The 20505-nt window shown below is 39.8% G+C and overlaps 1 protein-coding gene and 1 pseudogene across 4 annotated transcripts in view; one reads left to right on the forward strand and one right to left on the reverse strand.

The window, feature by feature from the left end:
* Positions 1 to 14672, forward strand: part of Exd1 (exonuclease 3'-5' domain containing 1) — a 44871-nt gene extending 30199 nt beyond the window's left edge. For 2 of the 4 annotated variants that reach the window (XM_010624709.2, XM_010624710.2), the window contains exons 8-12: positions 618 to 722; positions 804 to 884; positions 6211 to 6354; positions 7498 to 7689; positions 13666 to 14672. In XM_010624709.2, coding sequence (XP_010623011.1) covers positions 618 to 722; positions 804 to 884; positions 6211 to 6354; positions 7498 to 7689; positions 13666 to 14280 — 1137 coding nt within the window. In that variant the 3' untranslated portion in view covers positions 14281 to 14672. The remainder of the gene's footprint in view (positions 1 to 617; positions 723 to 803; positions 885 to 6210; positions 6355 to 7497; positions 7690 to 13665) is intronic. The other 2 variants (XM_010624711.2, XM_010624713.2) reach the window with 2 other exon arrangements.
* A 3139-nt stretch (positions 14673 to 17811) lies between these two features.
* LOC104862816 lies at positions 17812 to 19413 on the reverse strand (annotated as a pseudogene).
* Between the last annotated feature and the right edge of the window lie 1092 nt (positions 19414 to 20505).

Below are 20505 nucleotides of genomic sequence, written 5' to 3' on the forward strand. Positions count from 1 at the left end.
GAGACCTATAATAGCAGTATGTTATGCATTAATAGCAGCACCAGCTTTTCCAGGTTCTGCAGTCATCTGAACAAAATTATATACATTCAGCACATTCCATTAAAAAAAAACAAAGAAAAGAATAATAACCAGAAAACAGCACAGTTCTGTTGCTGTTGTGGTACCTGGTACTATTTTTTAAAAGTTAGCATTTTAATCATCATCTGGAAAGAGAACATTCTAGAGTAATATCATTAAATATGGTTCTGATAAAGCACGGTCACTACTACTTATAAAGCAGGTACAAGATATTTTACATTCACAGAGGTATGATACAGTACCATCCTACATCACAATGATAATGTTTTTTACTTTGCTTTATTTTATAGCAAAGGGGACTGAACCAGGGTTTTGTGTATGCTGGGAAAGTCTTCTACCATTGAGCTGCATCCTAGCCCTACTGTGTCATTTTTTTTTATTACTTAAGATTAATTTAAACTTGCTTTCCCTAAGAATCATTGAGTATCTACTGTTTACTTAACAATGAAGATGTTAAATATTTTATCCAATATCTTATATTCTTGATCGTCAGATTCTTTTCTCAGTTGTTCCTTACCCTGTGAAATGATTTATTGTAGGTGGCCACAAATAGCCGAGTTTACTTATTTGACATTTTCCTTCTGGGAAGTCGAGCTTTCAGCAATGGACTTCAGATGGTATTAGAAGACAAAAGAATTTTAAAGGCAAGTGTGTAAGCTGATTCCTCTGCTAGTAAGAAAGCATTCAGGTTCTAATTACTCTGTCTTCATCTTCTCATTCCTTAGGTTATCCACGATTGTCGCTGGCTTTCTGATTGCCTCTCTCATCAATATGGGATCATGCTAAATAATGTCTTTGACACACAGGTACATAAAGGGAAACATTGGATTCGCCAGTGAATGTAACCTCTGATAAGTGCTTAAAAGTCTTTTTTATAAAAATCTTTTTGTGTGCCTTACTCCTGCCCACTTCTCATTGTATAAGAATGTGAGAATATTTGGTAAGCTATGAAAAACACTGCAAAAAGTTACTTAATGTTATTTAGGAGCCAGGCATGGTGACGCATACCTGTAATCCCAGCAGTCAGGAGGCCAAGGCCGGAGGATTGCTGTGAGTTCGAGGGCAGCCTGGGCTACATAGTGAATTCAAGGCCAACCTGAACTACATAGTGAGACTCTCTCAAAACAAACAATCTATGCTTCATAGCATTCAGAAACTCGAGCAGTTTTGCGCAGATAGAAAGTCTGACATAGGAGAGTTAGTGTGAAATGGAAAATCGCCTCTCTGCCTTTACCACATATGTTCCTTCGTGGAGTAGGTTCTGGTGTGAAGCAGCCAGAAGAGATGTATTGACCCTCATCCAGTGGACCTTAGAGAAATGGCAAGTCCTGGACTACAGCAGCTTTCAGAGCTGAACTATTTCTCTGGTTTGTTGGTGACAGCAGTAAAACCATGAGTTTCTATTGCCTACCTTGCTGCTTTTCTCATTTTCTTCTCTCTTCCCTTCCTCCCTTTTTCCTTCTTTGTGCTGGAAGTTGAACCCAGGGCTGCCTCATGCACGCTAAGCCCATATTCTGTCCCTGAACTGCCCCCAGCCCCTCAGTGTGTTTTCTTGAGTTTGTTCTAGTGTTTTGGTTTTAGGTTTATGCCAATGAAAGGAAATTGTTGTTTTTGTTTTGCAGTACTGGGGACTGAATCCAGGCATGCTCTACCACTGAAGTATTGTCCCAGTCCATTTTAAAAATTTTTATTTGAGTCAGGGTCTTGCAGAATTACCCAGTCTGGCCTCAGAGTCACAGCACAGGGGATTACAGGCATGTGCCACCAGACCTGACTACCATCAGATTTCTTTTTATTTTTTAGCCATCAAATTTCTTGATTGAGGTTTATATGTATGTCCAGTGAAGTCTTCAGCATATCTTTCCATATTTTTCTTTTCAGATTTGTCATAGTGGGCAGCCAGGCATGGTGGCACATACCTGAAATCCCAATACTTGGGAGGCTGAGCCAGGAGGATTGCTGTAAATTTGAGGCCAGCCTGAGCTACAGAGTGAATTCAAAGACAGCCTGAACTACATACATACCAAGACCTTGTCTCAAAAAAAAAAAAGGATTTTTCATAGTACAAGAATTTTCACCAGTTTGCCTGTAATTCTAGCACCCTGAGTAGTCAGGCTTTAGGATCACGAGCTCAAGCACAGCCTGAGGAATTTGGCAATTTAGTGAGACCCTGTTTTAAAAAAGGCTTGGTTTTCTAAAATGCTGGGAGTCATCCTTGTTAGTGTAGTGGTGAGTATCCCTGCCTGTCAAAAGTGCCAGGAATGCAGCTCAGTGCAGAGGCTGCAGGTTCAGTCCCTAGCATCACACACAAACAAATTTTACCGATTTTTTTCTTCTAACTAAATATATTAGTTCCCTGTTGTTGCCAAGCTTTTGTGACCTAAAACAGCACAAATTTATTTGTGGAGATCAGAAGTCCCCAAATGGTTTTTCCTGGGGTCAGGTCAAAGTATCAGCAGGGTTTTGCATGACACCTCTCGGGAGAGGCTGTTTTCTTGCATTTCCAGCATCTAGTGGGGACTTGTATTCCTTAGCCTGTGGTCCTGTCCTCCATCTTCAGAGTGCAGTGTTCTGATCTCTGTTTCCACCCGTGTCACCTTTGCATCTCCTTTGGCCACAGTAAAATCTCCCTCTGCTTCTGTCTTCAAAGACACTTGTGATTACCTTTCAGGACCTCCCAGGTGATTCAGGATAATCTTTTCAAAAGATCCATAGTTTATTTGAAGCAGCAAAGTCCCTTGTGCAGAACTGTCTTCAGGTGGGGTGGATCTGACAAGGTCCTCAAAGTGGAGATGGGGCCTAGGGCTTTGGCCCAGCACCCCAGAAAAGCCTTTCAGGACATGTCAGGGAGAAGCTCAGGCAGGTGTGTCAGGCAGAATGAAAACGTGCACACTCAGCTGCGGATGGGCCCTCGAGAAGTGAGCCACACTGTGGCCTAGGGCTGGGGGTGATTGTGGTCTCGAGGTGTTCCTAAGGTGTTTATGTATTTTTTAAGTTATTTATAACTTACCTTGTGTCTCTTTCCTTAAGGTCAGGTTGCCCATTACTGGGCTAAAGTAAAAACTGGCTTTATCGACTAGGTTAAAATGCATACCCATTGGTAGGGGATGGTGGTGCACGCTTGCAATCCCAGGACTCAGGAGGCTAAGGCAAGAGGATGGGTCACTGTGAGTTTGAGGCCAGCCTGAGCTGCATAGCAAGACCCTTTCTCCAAAAAAAATAAATAAAAGCGGACCTATTGACAAGATAGCACAAAACTTTCTCTTCAGTGAACTAAGAAATTAGTAGTATAAATGAAACAAAGTAGCATATATATTAAAATATTTCCAGGGGGCCAGGGATTTAGCTCAGTGGTGCCATGCCTGCATGACAAGCACAAGGTCCTGAGTTCGATTCCCAGTACTTGAAAAAAGAATATATTTTTGAATCAACAGAATAGGTAATTTGGGAAATTGTTTGGAGTTCTCCCTATGTCCCTGTTTATCTGTTTGTGTGTTTGTTTTTTAGTACCTGGGATCGAACTCCAGACCTTGCACTTGTCAGGCAGGCAGCAGAACCACTGAGCTAAATCCCCGGCCCATGTCCCTATTTATCTTCTATTTTGTGTTCTCCCTCTCCCTCCTTCTTCTCTATCTCTCTATCTCTGTCTCTCTTTAAGAGAATCCTGCAATATTTGAGACCTTATGAACGTCTTCAAGTTTTATCTTTCTTTATGGCAGAGTTGTACTCCATTGTGTAAATGCATTTTGTTTATCTGTTCATCTGAGTAACATTTTGGCAGCTTTTTTTTTTTTTTTGTCTTTATTGAGACAGGGTCTTACTATGCAGTTCAGGCTTGTCTTGAACTCATTATGTAGCCCATACTGGCCTCAAACTTACAGCGATCTTCCTGCATCAACCTTCTGAAAGCCGGCATTACAGGTATGCACCACCACAGCCGGTAACAGTTCTTTGAAGATTTTTATATAAGCCGGGAGTGGTGGTACATGCATATAACCCCAGCATTTGGGAAGGTTGAGGTAGGTGAATCACTGTGAGTTAAGGGCCAGCCTGGGCTGCACAGTGAGTTCAAGGCCTGCCAAACTAGATAGCAAGATCTGGTCTAAAAAAAAACCCAAAAGCCAAAGAACAAACAGATTACAATATAATATACAGTGTATTAACTATTATTCTCTATTTTGTTAGGAAATTTTAATTTTTTCATAAAAGTAAGAAGAGTGCTTTTATATTTTCTTTATTAACATCTGTTCATATTACATTATGGTAAATATGAAAAGATGTTTAAAATGCATACTCATTTGTAAGTGTTTGTTTGCAGATATGGTACCAAATTAATACCAGCAGTACTGTTTATTTCAGAGTGGAAGTCCTTGGGATTTGTGGATTATAGAATTAGAAGAAAACACAGGTCAGGTCAGGGATTTAGCTCAGTGGTTCTTCCGCCTGCTTCTCAAGTGCAAGGACCCAACCTTGATCCCTGGTACCAAAAAAGGGGGGGTGGGGTTTGGCTTAGTGGTTCCACTGCCTGCCTCACAAGCACAAGGACCTGAGTTTGATCCCCAGTACCAAAAAAAAAGAAGAAGAAAACACAGGTCAAATCTATGGATTTACTGTATCTTTTTATTTTATTTTATTTTTGGTTTTTTGAGACAGGGTCTCACTATGTAGTTGAGACTGACCTGGAACTCACTATGTAGTCCAGGCTGGTCTTGAACTCACAGCGATCCTCCTGCCTCAGTCTCCCCGAGTGCTGGGATTACAGGCGTGTGCCACCACTCCCGCATCTATTAAATCTTTTTAAATATTTATTTTCATTAGTATATGTTTACAGTATATAATGATTACATTCATTGGGTTTTACTGTATCTTGGCAGCAGTTTAAGAGTGAGAAGTCTAAGGGGGAAAAACAGGTGTAAGGGTGAAAAAGGCACTGTAACCTTGGATAACTTTGTGTCTTTTTTTTTTGGTACCGGAGATTGAACTCGGGTCCTTGCGCTTGCAAGGCAGGCCACCGAGCCGCTGAGCTAAATCCCCAGCCCAATAACTTTGTGTCTTGAAGCTGCAGTTTTCTTAAAATTTATAACTTCCTGGGTCAGGGATTTAGCTCAGTGATGCTGCCACCTGCTTTGAAAGCGCAAGGCCCTGAGTTCAAGCCCTGGCACCAAAAAACCATTGATAATTTCCTTATCTGCTTTCTACGTATCTATATTGGTTATTTTTCTCATTGCTAAGACAAAATACCCAATACCCAGAGTGGGAGGAAAGGTTTATTTTGGCTCACAGTTTGTAGAGGTTTCAGTCCATTACCTGCTGGCTGCAAGGCAGGGTGGCATAGCAGACAGACATCACAGAGGAGAAACAGTTCTTGGCAGGCAGAAGGCAGCAGAAGAAGCAAGGAACAAAGGGACATGCAACAGCCCTCTTTCTGTCCATTATATTCCACCCAGGTACCTGCCCTTAGGAGTGGGCAGCGCTCACGCACCCTTGATCCCAGCATCACACACTTAGTCTCAACATCACAAAGTCTAGATCAGCCACCTCTGAAAAGCCCCACCTGTGACTGCATGTGGCTCTGAGGGGACATCTAGACACAAAGCATAATAGTATCTTTATTTCTTCATTCTTTGTATCAGTTAACATTAAGCGTTCCAATCCTTGGTACCCACCCCCCAAAAAAAGCGTTCCAAAGATTTGGATGTGAGTATCTTGGGGATCATTATTTAGTCTACCATGTATAAATAAAGTTATCACACTTTTTAATTTTATTCGCTTTCCTTACCAAAACTTTAGCAGAATTGCTTATAAATAATAAAATAATTCTTGAATTTTATTTTTCTTTCCCATTCTCCAAAAGCCATAAAGTGTAACAACCTAACAGGCAAAAGAAGTAGAAAAGAAAGTAGACACAAATACATGGGTAATCTTTTTTTTTTCTTTCTTCACATGGGTAATCTTGCTTTAAAATTTTGTTTTTCAAAAATAAGTTGTCTGAACAACTTGTTTTGGACTCTCATATGGATCCTTGGGGAAAATGGTCTTTAAAGACATTTTTCTAAAATCTTGCTATTTCTGGAATGGGATAGTTTTCTGTATATATTTGACTGAATGGTTTTTCTTTTTGTATTACCACAGGTAGCAGATGTCTTTCAGTTTTCCATGGAAACTGGTGGCTTTCTTCCAAACTGCATCAGTACTTTACAGGAAAGTTTAATAAGACACCTTAATATAGCCCCTAAATATCTCTCCTTTCTAGAAGACAGACAAAAACTGATTCAGGTGAGTGTCAGAGGGTGTCTCATTTGATGATAATTTTTTTCAAGGGTTTTCTGAACAGGATTTTTTTCAAGGGTTTTCTGAACAGGATTCACTATTATATAGTGAAAAGACAGCTGCATGTAAGTGTATGAGAATCGACAAAATCTTAGTTGTGCTAGAGAGGAACAGTTGGTGGTTTTGAGTGGCTGGCTAAAAGCTAGGATACAGGCCCGCAGATTTAGCTCAGTGGTTCTGCTGCCTATCTCACAGGCGCAAAGTCCCAAGTTCGATTCCTGGCACCCCCCCCCACAAAAAGATAATAATAAAAGCTAGGATCCAGATCTGTTGGTTATCACCTAAAAAGGACTCTGAAATAAAATTTCAAGTTGAGATGAGAAATTTTGTGATAATTTGGATTAGTGCAATGGGATCAAAATCATCCCAATTGTTTCTCACAAAGAAATATAAATTTTCTTGCCAGGCATGGTGGTGCACACCTGTAATCCCAATACTTAGAGGCTGAGACAGAAGAATCTCTTTAGAGTTCAAGGCCAGCCTGGACTACGTAGTGAGACCTTGTCTGAAAAACTGTGTGTGTGTGTGTATTCTGTTGCCTCCCAACTTTTTTTTTCTTTTTTTTTTTTTTGTGAGACAGGGTCACTGTGCAAGTTCATCTTGGCCTTGAGCTCAGGTTGGCCTCAAACTCACAGTGATCTTTCTACCTCAGCCTTCTGGGTCCTGGGCTTACAAGGCAGGCACCACTATACGTGGATGCTGCCTCTGATTTTAAATGCTGAATCTAGATCAATCCACCTACCTCTTCCTCCTCTTGTTTCATGGACACATTGTAATTGTATGTGCAGTGGGAGGTGTATACTCAGAACGGTACTTATAATGTGAAAGTAAGAAAATGAGTATTTTAAATTAAGGAACCCTATGGGCTGGGAGTGGTGGTACATGCCTGTTACCCAGCTGTTTGGGAGGGTGAGGCAGGAGGATCACAAATCAGAGGCTAGCTGGCAATTTAGTAAGACTCTATTGCAAAATAAATACAGAATTAAAGAGTTGGGGCTGCAGCTCAGTGGTAAAGCACTTGCCTAGTGTGTGTGAGGCCCTGAGTTCATTTCTCAACACAACTGGGAGAAAATGTTTTGGTGTCTCTAGGGAAATCCAGAAGTATGGTTCACACGACCTCTTCCACCCGCTTTACTGAAAATGTTGGCCCTGGAAGTGACCTACCTGCTCCCTCTTCGAACAGCGCTCCTGGATGAGATGATGTCAGACCTCACCACCCTAGTGGATGGGCACCTAAACACCTGCCGGGAAGGGTCTGCAAACCAGCTTGCAGGCACACAGGTAGGTGCAATTGTCTGCGGCATCTTCAGCACCTCTTTTGCTGTTTCTGCCTCTCCTGGGGAGGGCACAAGGGCACAGTGTCACTCGCTCTTCACCACCTCACCAACTTTCATGGGGCAGACATAGTGACAAAATATATATATATAGACAGAGCGCTCACATGTGAAAGTCCACCAAAAAATGTATACACCAGGAAAAGAAAAACTTGTACAAATATTTTAATACTAAATTTACTGAGACATGATGCAATTAATACAAGTTACTTTGGCCTCTACCATTACAAGAGGTGCTCAACGTGGTGGCCATGAGATTCCAGACTTATCTGTATGGCAAACTGCTGAAGTGTGTGTACATTTTTTGGCAGTTTCTCTCTCTCTCCTTCCCTTCATCTTTCTCTCCTCTCTCTCTCCCCCCACTATCTTTAATGGTACTGGCCACAAACTTGTGATCCTGCTGCCTTAGCCTCACAAGTAGCTGGGATTACAAACATGAGCACCACACATATCAACACCAGAAATGAATTGAATCTAGGGCCTTTTGCACTGAACTACATCCCAGCTCTCTTTTTACTTTGAGACAGAGACTCCCTAAGTTGCCTATGCTAGACTCAGACTTGCGGTCCTCCTGCTCCAGCCTCCCAGGGTGCTGGGACTGCATCTATATAACACTGCAGTTTGCCTACACTTGGATTATTTTGACAGACTATGATTCACAGGGTGTGCAGAAACCAATAAGCATGTAAGAATAATCAGGGAATTTTGGAAAAAAGTATAGTGAAGAAGACTAGTTGTGTGGAATATTAAAACATTATAAAGCTGCATCAAAGAAAACAGTTTTTGACTGGTACATGACTGAGGAAGCCCGTGGAAAACAACTGAGAACCCAGAGATAAATTCAATATATATCTGCCAAGATAGTTTTGATAAAGGTAGCATTTCCAAAGGGAAACATAATTATTCTGTAAATGGTCTTAGACAATTGATTTACTATTGTAGGGAAGTAAAATCAGTTATATTGCTTTTTACTTCAAAATAAACTCCATGGATCAAATATTTATGTAAACCGTGAAACTGTAAGGAAAAAGGGAATTGCTGGACATGTGGCATATGGCTGTAGTCTCTGCTGTTTGAGAGATTGAAGCAAGAATATCACCAGCCTGGGCAACTTAGCAACTTTGTGAGAACCTGTCTTACAAAAAAGTCGGGGCCTCTACGAAGAAAGCTATAGTACTCTGAAAAAGGAGATTGAAGAGAATATCAGAAAATGGCAAGGCAGAGCCAATATTAGCAAAATGGCCATATTTCTAAAGCTGTTACAGATTCAATGTGGTCCCGATCAAAATACCAACAACATACTTTATAGAACTTTAGAAAATAGTTCTAAAATTCATATGGAACCAGAAGAGACCCAGAATAACAAAAGCAGTTTTGGACAATAAAAGCAAACCAGGAAGCCTTGCAATCCTTGACTTCAAACTATAGTACAAAGCAATAATGACAAAAATGGCAAGGTGCATGGATCAGTGGAACAGAATTGAGGATACAGAAACATTTCCAGACAGATTCAGCTGTTTGATTCCCACCCACCCCCAGTACTGGGAATTGAACTCAGGCCTTTGTGCTTGAGGCAGGCGCAGCCCCACTGAGCTCAATCCTCACCCCAGCTATTTGATCTTTGACCAATGGGCCCAAAGCATATTTTGGAGTAAAGACAGCTGATTCAAGTGGTGCTGGGAAAACTGCTTATTTGCAGAAGATTCAAACTGGACCCTTTTCTCTCACCATATACTAAATTGAAATAAAAATGGACCAAAGATCTAAACATTAAAAAAAGAAATATTAAACCTACTGGAAGATAAAATAGTTAAGATATTTGAAGACCTAGGTGTGGGAAAGGATTTTCTAAACAGAACCTCAGTTGCACAAGAAATAATAGCACAAATCAACAAATGGGATTATATCAGACTAAAAAGCTTCTATACAGCAAAAGAATCAAGCAGTAGAGTTAAGAGACAACCTACTGAGTGAGGAAAAAAGTTTGCCAGCTAACCTCAGACTGAAGACTAATATCTAGAACAGGAATGGCAAACCTTTTAGAGATGAGTGCCCAAACTGCAACCCCCAAACCCACTTATTTATTGCAAAGTGCCAACACTGTAGTGAAACCTGGATACTGAGGTTTTAGTTTAGAAAAACAACTCATACAGTAACATTTTGTAAATAAATAATGCAGGTACAATAGGTTCATTACTACTGATCTAGAATATATAAAAAAACTAAAAAAAAAAAATTAAACTACCTAAAATTAAAGACCCAGTCAAGAAGTAGATAAGAGAATGCCTAGGCATGGTGGCACATGTCTATCATCCTAGCACTGTGGAGACTGAAGCAGGAGGATCACTGTGAGTTCAGAGCCAGCCTAAACATAGCAAGACCCTAAAACAACAAAAAGAAATGAGCAAGAGAAATGAACAGACACTTCAGAGAGAAGAAAAGACAAATGGTCAACAAATATGTGAAAAAATGTTCAACATCTCTGGCCATTAGAGAAATGCAGATTAAAAACAATGCTAAGATTCTATATTACTCTGGAAAGGATGGCAGCATTAAAAAATCAAACAGCAACAAATGCTGGCATGGCTGTGGTGAAAAGAGAACTCTCCTTCCTTGTTGATAGAAATGTAAACGAGTACAAACAGAATGGAAGTCAGTATGGCGATTTCTTGAAGAACTGGTTAGAAATTCCATATTACCCAGCTATCCCCCTTCTTTGGGGAAGATACCTATCTTCCCCAAAGGGTTTAAGACGTACTACAGCGATACATGCATACCAATGTTTTTAGCAGCACAACTCATAATAGCTAAATCCTGGAAGCAGTCTGTATATCCATCAGTAGATGATTGAGTAAAGAGAATGTGATATCTATGTGCAATGGAATACTACTCAGCTATAAAGAATGACAAATTTGAGACATTTGTAGGAAAATGGATACACCTGGAAAATACAGTGTTGAGTGAAACCAGATACACAGGCTTAAATATAGTATGAGGCAAAGTACAAAGAGAATCATAAAGGATAGATCAAAGGGGACAAAGGGATGAATCTCGCAATAGGGAAGAGGTCCAAGGGAACAAGGGTGAGGGGTGAGGAGGAAGAGAAGGGGAAATAAGTACAGTAAAGATATGCCATGTCCAGGAACCCATAACCTCAATGAATGTAAGCCTTATATACCATAACATGAGCTAAGATTTATAGTATCAACAAGAATGAAAATTGAGATAGCAGAACTAGTGGGGGAGGGAGGGAAGGGAAAGAGAATTAACAACAAAAAAGAAGCTGTAGTATGTATATGTAACCATTCCCCAAGATGACTGTAAACTGCATGTACCGCAAACATGTTCTAATAAAAAATTTTTTTTAGCCAGACGTGGTGGCACACACCTGTAATCCCAGCACTCAGGAGGCTGAGGCAGGAGTATCGCTTGAGTTCGAGACCAGCCTGGGCTACATAATGAGTTCCAGGTCAGTCTCAAATACATAGTGAGACCCTATCTCTAACCCACCCGCCAAAAAAATTTTTTTTTAGGTTTAAAAAAATGTGCCAGGGATTTAGGTCAGTGGTTACTCTGCCTGCTTTACAAGCACAAGGTCCAGAGGTCAATCCTCAGTACCAAAACACACACACACACACACACACACACACACACACACACACACACACACAGAGATCTGTTACAGATGTGACAAAGAGATGACAGCTTTTCTTTTTTCTGACAAAAAATTTAATACCAGATTCCAAGATTATCAAATATATAGTAACCAAACATTTTTTTTTAAAGTCTGGGGATGTAGCTCAGTCATAGAGTATTTGCATAGCATCTATGAGGCTGTGGGTTCACTCCCTAGCACCATAAAACAAAAAAACAAAAGTTTTAAATTTCCACAGCACAGAAGGCTTTTTTTTTTTTTTTTTTTGTACTGGGAATTGAATGGTCCTTGCACTTGCGAGGTAGTTAGTGGAACCACTAAGCTAAATCCCCAGCCCCATAGAAGACATTTTTTTTTTTGAGACAGGGTCTCAATATGTAGTTCAAGCTCACTCTAGCACAGGCTGGTCTTGAACTTCCATGGATCCTCCTGCCTCAGCCTCCCAAGTGCTGGGATTGGGTGTGTTGGTGATATAGTGGTGAGCATAGCTGCCTTCTGAGTGATAGGATTACAGGCATGCACCACCATGCCTGCTAGAAGGCTTTTTTATCATTCCAATTTTAGTATATGTGCTGCCAAAGCAAGCACAAGAAGGCTTTTTTATGCAACAAAATATTTAGAGCCCATAAAAGACTAGTAAATTTGAATTTTAAAATCTTGTTAGCTGAATATTGTGGCATGTACCTGTAGTCCCAGCTCTCCAGTAATCTAAGGCAGGAAAATCTCTTGAGCCCAAAAGTTGAAGGCCAGCCTGGGCAACACAGTGAGATCTTGCCATTCCCTCCCCCATTTTTTTTGTGTGGAATATGTTAAAAGTGGGTACACCTGTAAACCCAGTGCTCCAGGAGGCTGAAGCAAGAACATTGCAAATTTCGGCCCAGGATTTAGCTCAGTGGTGCCACCGCCTACCTTGCAAGCACAAGGTCCAAGTTTGATCCCTGGTAACAACAACAGAAAAAAAGAACATTGCAGAATTGAGCCTGGCCTGGGCAACTTACCAAATGAATGAGAACCTGTCTCAAAATTAAAAAAAAAAAGAAAGTCTGGGGATGCAGCTCAATGTGAAGTCCCTAGGTTCAATCCCCCCTACAACACAGAGACCCTGAAGTCAAAAGGTAAGCCAAGTTGGAAAAATTACTAAATTACTTGTCCCATGTAACAAAATGTACATTTTCTTCATGTACTGTATTTTTGTTTGTTTGTTTGTTTGTTTTTTGGTTTTTTGAGACTGGGTCTCAGTGTATAATTGAGACTGACCTGGAACTCACTATGTAGCCCAGGCTGGTCTTGAACTCACAGCGATCCTCCTGCCTCAGTCTCCTGAGTGCTGGGATTACAGGCGTGTGCCACCACGCCTGGCCCTGTATTTTTTATTTCAGCATTTATATAATGACAAAAGACTGGAAACAACACAAATATCCATCAATAAGGATTTTGTTCAGTAAGTTATGATATATCCACACTACCCTTAAAAATGCCATTAATGCCACTCTCCAAAACAAAAATTTTAGTTAAAAAAGTAAAAGTTCTGGTATATAACCGTATGTAACCATTTATATAGAGTGATTTTAGAAACTTATCAAAAGTAAACATTGGAGGAAAAATAAAAATGTGAACTGGGATTAGGGATGTAGCTCAGTTGTAGACGATTTGCTTACCATGTGTTGGATCCTAGGCACATGAAAGAAAAAAGTACTCTAAAAATTAATTAATTTTTAGAAAGAGTAATTAACAAATATCAACATTTAATAAGGCAATATATGTTAACACGCATGATCATACGTGCATAGACTACCCCTAGAAGATCACACAAGAAACAGCTTTTTGTTTTGTTTTGTTTTGGGACAGGTTCTCACTATGTAGTTTGATCTTGAACTCATTGTGTAGGCCAAGGTGGCTTTGAACTTGTAGTGATCCTCTTGTCTCAACCTCCAAGTTCCCGGGATTATAGGCATGCACCACCATGGCTGGCTAAGAAACAGCATGTTACAAGATGCACCTGCTAAGGCGAGTGGGACTAGGTTGTGAGATTACTTTTCCTGTGTAATCGTTACACATGCAGATGCACACGCACCACTGGATTCATTGCCTCTATATTTAAATCGCTCAAATAGCACAGTTATTGTTGAATACACTAGAGGGTGCTGTATGAACGCATTTGAATAGACATTGAATTGCCGACTCTCATTAGGTATAATAGAAATAATTTTTAATTAGCATAGTCACAAGTTGAGTTACTGTAAACCTGTGTTCACTTTCTTTTCATAGCCTACATGTATGGAGTTACCAGAGGAGCTGCTTCAACTCAGAGACTTTCAGAAGCAGCGCAGAGAGAGAGCTGCAAAGGAATACAGGATGAATGCACAAGGGCTCCTAATAAGAACCATGCTACATCCAAAGAAGTCAGAGACAGGAACAGCAGGGAAAGAGGAAAAAGTCAGAGATTCTAGGGAAGATAAGCCTCCAAGTGTGACATTCCCTGGATTTCATGAGGATGGGAGTTTTCCTAATGGAAAATTTCAAACAACAGTAAAATCTCAACATCTACCACCTGTACAGAGAGCAGAAGCCAGTGAGGGTTCCAGTAACAGATTTATTTACCCTGAGTCAAAAGGATTAGAGGATAAGAAAATAACTCAGACAGAACACTGTATGTTGCCGAAGCTTGAGTTTCCGGCAAGTTTTTCTTTGAAAGAAGAGAGACAACAGTCACTGATTCTCGAAGATAAGGAATATTTGTTGTCCACAAAACCGGATGTTTCTGCACCTCCTTTTCTTCCTCAAGAAACCAGAGCATCACTAAATGATACCTTTCATCCTTCCAAAGAAGCTGGGATTTCCACACTCCCTCCCTGTCCAGCCTTGGAGAAGATGGACTGGTAGATGAATCCATCTCTAGATCTGCCTTAGGGTGTGCGGTTTGCTTGAGGCTCTTTGGGAGTCTCATTTCCCCTGTCATCTGGGGCTTAATCAGTGCTTGAATTTCTCATGTTGTGGGTTTAGTTATGTCTCAGTGACAGGCCTCAGGAAAATTATATTCTCTTCCTGACTACATTCCTGGTATATGGATTAAGATGGGAATTAATACATTAATAAGAGAAGAAGTAAAATTTCTATGTCACAGTGCAGAAATGCTTCCAGTGGCCAGAGTAAATTATATCATAATTGGAGTTTAGAGGATTCTAGGGAGGGAAAAATCTTGGGCTTAGTATCAGGAAGAATATGCAACTTTAGGTATTTATTTATTTTTATTATTATTATTATTATTATTATTATTATTTTTTGGTACTGGGGATTGAACTCAGGACCTTATGCTTGCAAGGCACGCACAGAGCCACTGAGCTGAATCCCCAGCCCTGTAATTTCATATTTTTGTTCTGTTTTTGGCTTTTTGGTTGGCTTGAGGGGAATCCATATGATTTTTAGTTATCATAAGTTGAAAAAAATTGGTACCTGACTGTGTTACTAATATTGTTCTCTTTAAAGCGTTGTTTATACTTGAATTTGAAGGTTTTTATCTGTCTCAAGCCACATAAAAACAATAGTTAACGTTATAGGAATCAGTGTCTCAATTTAAATTTATTTCATTTAGAAGGAGTTTTTTTGTTGTTCCATTTCACTAACAAAACAAGGACCTGGGCTTCTTTTTAGTATATCTGTTATGTACACTTGAAAATGGACTTCATTATATTGGCCTGGAGTTGATCTATGTTCTTATAGTAAAAGAAAGGTGTGGAGGCACACACCTGTAATGCCAGTGCTCAGGGATGCTGAGGGAAAGAGGCTGACAAGTTCAAGCCCAGCCTGGGCAATTTAGCAAGACCCTGTCTCATAAGTAAAAAGTTAAAAAAAAAAGAGGAGTGGAGCTTACTGCAAAGGCCCTGGATTCAATCCAGAGTACTGTGCCTCTTCCCCCACCAGAAAAGGGAAGCTTGTATTAAGCCTTTTTTCATATTGTGTATTTACAAATTGCTCACATTCTTTTGTCTAAAATGACCAATAAACCTGTTTGGACATTAGGTTATCTCCTACTTTTCTTAATTGGGCCATGATAGATTTAGAATATGTCTGGATTTCTAGGTCTGGAGTACACTTTAGAAATTTATCATTTGACTTACAGAACTATATTACTTAGGGGAAACAGGGACATCCTTATCTGCAGCAGCTGTTTCTGTTCTGAGTGCTACTGAAAGAATCACTTTCCCTTTCCAGACCCCAGAACCCAGGTGTAGTCTGTGTTTAAGAATAATGCAGGTAAAAGCAACAACAACAACAAAAAACCCCACAACAATAAAACGTAGGCCCACTCAGATGTGGGGGCCTATGCTTGTGAGTCCAAAAAAAGAAAAGGGGCTGGGGATTTAGCTCAGTGGTTCCAGCGCCTGCCTCGCAAGCACAAGGACCTGAGTTTGATCCCCAGTACCAAAAAACCCCCCAAAACAATACAATTTATAATACAGTAAAGTCTCAAACATGATGTTCTTAATATATTTAACAAAATGTACGCAAAGCCTGTGTAGGAAAAACCACAAAATATTGCTGAGAGAAAATAAGCTAAGTAAATGAAAATGTATCATGAAAACTAGGTTATTTTAAAGATACCACTTTTTTCCAAATTGACCTATAGATTTATTGTAATCCCAATCAAAATTCAAGCAGGATTTTCTATAGAAATTGACAGAGTAATTCTAAAATGTATACGAGATGCAAAGAGATTAGCTAAGACAGTTTAGAAAAGGAATAAGGTTTGAGGATTTATTCTACCAGACTTGTAGACTTTACTATAAAGCAGCTGCAATTAAGTCAGTGTGCTAGGGCTAGGGTATAGCTCAGTGTTAGTGTCTGCCTAGCACAAAGGAAGCTCCATGGTCCATTCCCAGCAACTGAAAAAAATTGCTTGCAGAACAAGTAGATAATCTACAGGGGTGGATAATCAGAAGAAAGAGCCAACCCTGACTTCATATCCTACAAAAAGTTTACTTGGAACTGGGGTGTACTAGCAATGCCTGTAATTGCAGCACTCTTAGAGGGTGAAATGATGCAAGATTGAGCCCAACCTGGACAATATACTGAATAGGGAGACCCTGTCTTAAAAAAGTGTGAGAAGAGCCAGGGCTGTGGCTCAGTGGTGTTGCACCCACCTGGCAAGTTCAAAGTCCTGAGTTTGTACTGAAAGGGAAAAAAAGGGACGGGTAAGAGCCAGGCTTGGTGGTACACACCTGTAATACCAGCACATGGGAGGCTGAGGCATGAGGATCTCTGAGTTTGAAGCCGGCCTGGGCTACATTGTGAGTTCAGGGCCACCTAAACCATAAAGGGAGACCCTGCCTCAAAAAGAAAGCAAAAGCTGGTGTGGTGGTGCCTGCCTGTAATCCTAGCACTTGAGAGGCTGAGGCAGGAGGATCTCTGTGAGTTCAGGACCCACCTGAACTACAAAGGGAGACTCTGCCTCAAAAAAAAAGAGTGGGCTTGGAATGTGCATACTTTAGGTCTAGTTTCTAGTACTATAAAAATAATAAAATTTTAAAGATATGAATGAAAAACTAAAAGTATAAATATTTTCAATAGAAAAAGATCTTTATACATAATATTGGGATAGACAAATATTTCTTAGCATAGGAAAAGCACAAACTATAAAAAAACCCATGATTTGTATGAATTGGATATCATCAAAATTTGAATGTTCTTCTTGAAAGATACTGCAAAGAAAATAAAACATTTGCATCATGTTTTCTGAAAAAGGATTTTTATTCATTATATATAACGAAATCTTATTCTTGGGCCGGGGATTTATCCCAGTGGTTCTGCCGCCTGCCTCGCAAGCACAAGGTCTGTATTCAATGTAACTAAAATAAAGGACAAAATTAATATATATAGGAAAGAAACATGTGAACTGTTGGTTACCATATATGTTTAATGTTACCTTTACCCAGAGGAACTCCATTAATGACTAAGTAGGGATTACATACATGTACAAATATGTTACTTTAAAACTTGTTTTTGAGATCTGTAAGCCTAAGTCTTACTGATTCTTTAAACCTTAAAACCCCGAACGTAATATTAACATAATATTAATAATCCTGATTCAGGACAGAGGATATAAGAATGGTTTAAGGGTCTGAGCAATGGCCAACTTAAAATGCTACAAACAGGCAGCTCACAAGAAATCTGCAGAGAATCTGAAGGACTCTCTTGTAGTTCTTTATAAAACAAACAGTAAACAAGTTTTAAAGAATAGAAATCATAAAATAGACATGAATAAACTTAGAGAACAGAAAAACCAAGCTATTAAATTTTTAAACTAAAAAAAATCTGAGAATTAGTACCACTGAAAAAAACTATACTTAATACTGGAAAATATATTTTAAATAACAGTAAAAATAACTAATTTTGAAACATATGAATATGAAAGTAGCCATGAATTTCCTAACAGCCACAATTTTTGCATTGTATCTTGAAATGCATTTATGCTAGAGGAAGAATTAAGGGCAGCATCCAGTTGATCTGATGAGCTTTTCCTGGTCACAGTTGCCACATAAGCTTAAGATCAGGAGCCAAAGCTGCCAGTGAGAAATACACTCAATGTGGTGGGCCTTGAGGCCATGTCTGTCTGGCCAATTAGCAACAGCCTTGTGGAAGGCCAGTGGTGTAGGAAGGGGATCTCCCCAAGATATAATTTGTTGAGGCCACAACCTAGAGCAGGTCCCACAGTCAGATTATTCACATTCCTTGGAAAGAGAGAATAAGCATGAGTTGTGTTCATTGAAGACATTGCACAGGTGTACCCTGGACATTTTTTGAAATCTCTGGCTGCCCCTGCATCTTTCTCTGTTTCACTGTGGCAAGCGTGAGCTTCATATTGATTTAAAGTGTGTGGCCATATTATCTAAGGCAGAAACATGAGCTAGGAAATCACAACTAAGGCACACTAGAGTAATGCCCCTTGAGATCTTCTGAATGCTTCTTAAATATATAAAACCTTTTACTTGGATAGTTACTATAAAAACTCTTCATATGATTTACACAGGCTTTGCTACAGCTAGTGTTGTATTTGCAAAAACTACAGTGGATGTAGGTAGGAAAATGCTTTGCAAAATCTTTTATTTCAGAACAACACTCAATGCACTTGTGAACACCCCGGCAATACCTGAAGTTTCTCAATGCTGCATTAATTTTACTGTTTTTATTGCTATTAGCCAATGTGCTTGTTTCTTTTGCACATTAGAGATTTCTGATTAGTATTTAGACTTACTTCCATTAGATTTACTGGCATTAGATTTGGGTGCATTGGGTTTACTTGTGTTTAATTTTGTGGGATTTTTTGCAGTTATATTTTTTTTGTCCTTGGAGGTGAGAGCTGAAGGGTAGAAGGGCTTGCACTAATAGAAGGTGTAGGTGAAGATCCTGATTGAAGAGGTGCAACTGAAGCTTGAATAGTAACTTTTGTTCCCGGAGCAAACCTTCTAGTTGTTTAGGTTTTTAAATAAGTGTTCCATGATGTTGGGTCTTTATGATGCAGTTTTTCCTTGCATGTCAAAAATTGCAGCCTGCATTTTGTACAATGATGTATTCCTTTTTTTCTGATGTTCATATAATGATGCATATAGGGTGTTGCAATTTTAATAATAATTTTGAGGCAAAATGGACACGGCAAGTTCTTAGTGTTTTTGTGCGCTGTCCTAAAATGAGCTTCTGCGTCAGAAAATGATGATGATCTATAACTGCAAACCTGGCAGATACCTGGCATTTCACTGGGTTTATGGTTGTCCTTCATATGTTGGAAAAGAACACGTTCTGTTTCAAATGATAATTTACAGATTCATGAGGGGTGTGAGTACTTTCTGTGTGGCACTGCAGCTGAAAGGGTGTGGGGAACAGGCGATGGCAATGCTGGCAGGTGGTGTGGTTTCCCCAGCTCTCACTGCTCTGCTTTTCAAGTTCCAAATGGCGTTTCGTGTGGTTCATGAACCAAATATTATTTTTTAGACTTTTGTGGGGGGTACCAGGGATCAAACTCAGGTCCCTGTGCTTACAAAGCAGGCGGCAGAACCACTGAGCTAAATCCCCGGCCCTATTTTTTAGAATTTTGAAGCAACGGAAGCATTTAAAGGTTGTGTTGAGTCTTCTGTTCTTCCTGGATATCTCCTTCATGCTTTCCATAATAAAAGTCATTAACTAACATGATCAATTTTCCTTTCTCTCAATCAACAGACTTATTTGCTGTGTTTGAACGTTGTTTTATTTCTGGATATTTGTACCTAGTTTTTGCTTTGTTTTGTTTTTGGTACCAGGGATTGAATTCGGGTCCTTGCACTTGCAAGGCAGACACCGGAACCTCTGAGCTAAATCCCCATCTCTTGAACATTCTGTTTTAGCAGTCCCCAAAAATTATTTATCATGTCCGGACAAAAATACTTCATGTGATTTTTTTTTTTTTTTTAGAGGATCCAAAAGATTGAAATGAATACTGCACTTCGGACGAGCTCTTGTACAAGGTGTTCCGTTTTGAGACTGACCTGATGAGGCATGGACACCTTTTGATGACAGCCTGGGAGATGTCTCGGAAGGAGATTTAACTGAAGGGAACACAGCTGAGGAATCTGTTCCAGAAACTTTCACCCTCCCCCCCGGCTTTTGAATTAATACTGTTTACTTCAGAAGCTGAAGGACATTTTGATAAAGATGAACTTGCGTTCACACCTGTTACAGAAAGTGTTTGTCCCCCTTGGAAAGGTGATAATCCTGTGTCTGGGTCAAATCCAACAGTAACTGAAGAATTATCAGATACAACTTTGATGGGTTCCTTATATAACCCTCGACTGAGTGCACCATGCTTTACTCCTCTTGACATTGCTGATTTTGAACTTGCTATCTCCCCAACAAAGATTGGCTCCTCGTCGTCATCATCATAAATTTCTTTTACTTTCTTCTGTCATGGTTCCAGCTTTTCTTCACATTCCATGAAGAGTTCTGCCATTTTTGAATTATTTTTTAGTTGAAAAAGTCATCACCCATCGAGTTGCAGAGCTTTCTGTAAATTGTCACCACGTGACTCCAAAAAAAAAGGTAGTAAGTTATGCCTCAGTTTTCCTTCCTGTAATCCCAGTG

Source organism: Fukomys damarensis, unplaced genomic scaffold (genome assembly GCF_012274545.1).
Source record: "Fukomys damarensis isolate Sample0158 unplaced genomic scaffold, DMR_v1.0_HiC HiC_scaffold_17, whole genome shotgun sequence".
Classification (NCBI taxonomy): domain Eukaryota; kingdom Metazoa; phylum Chordata; class Mammalia; order Rodentia; family Bathyergidae; genus Fukomys; species Fukomys damarensis.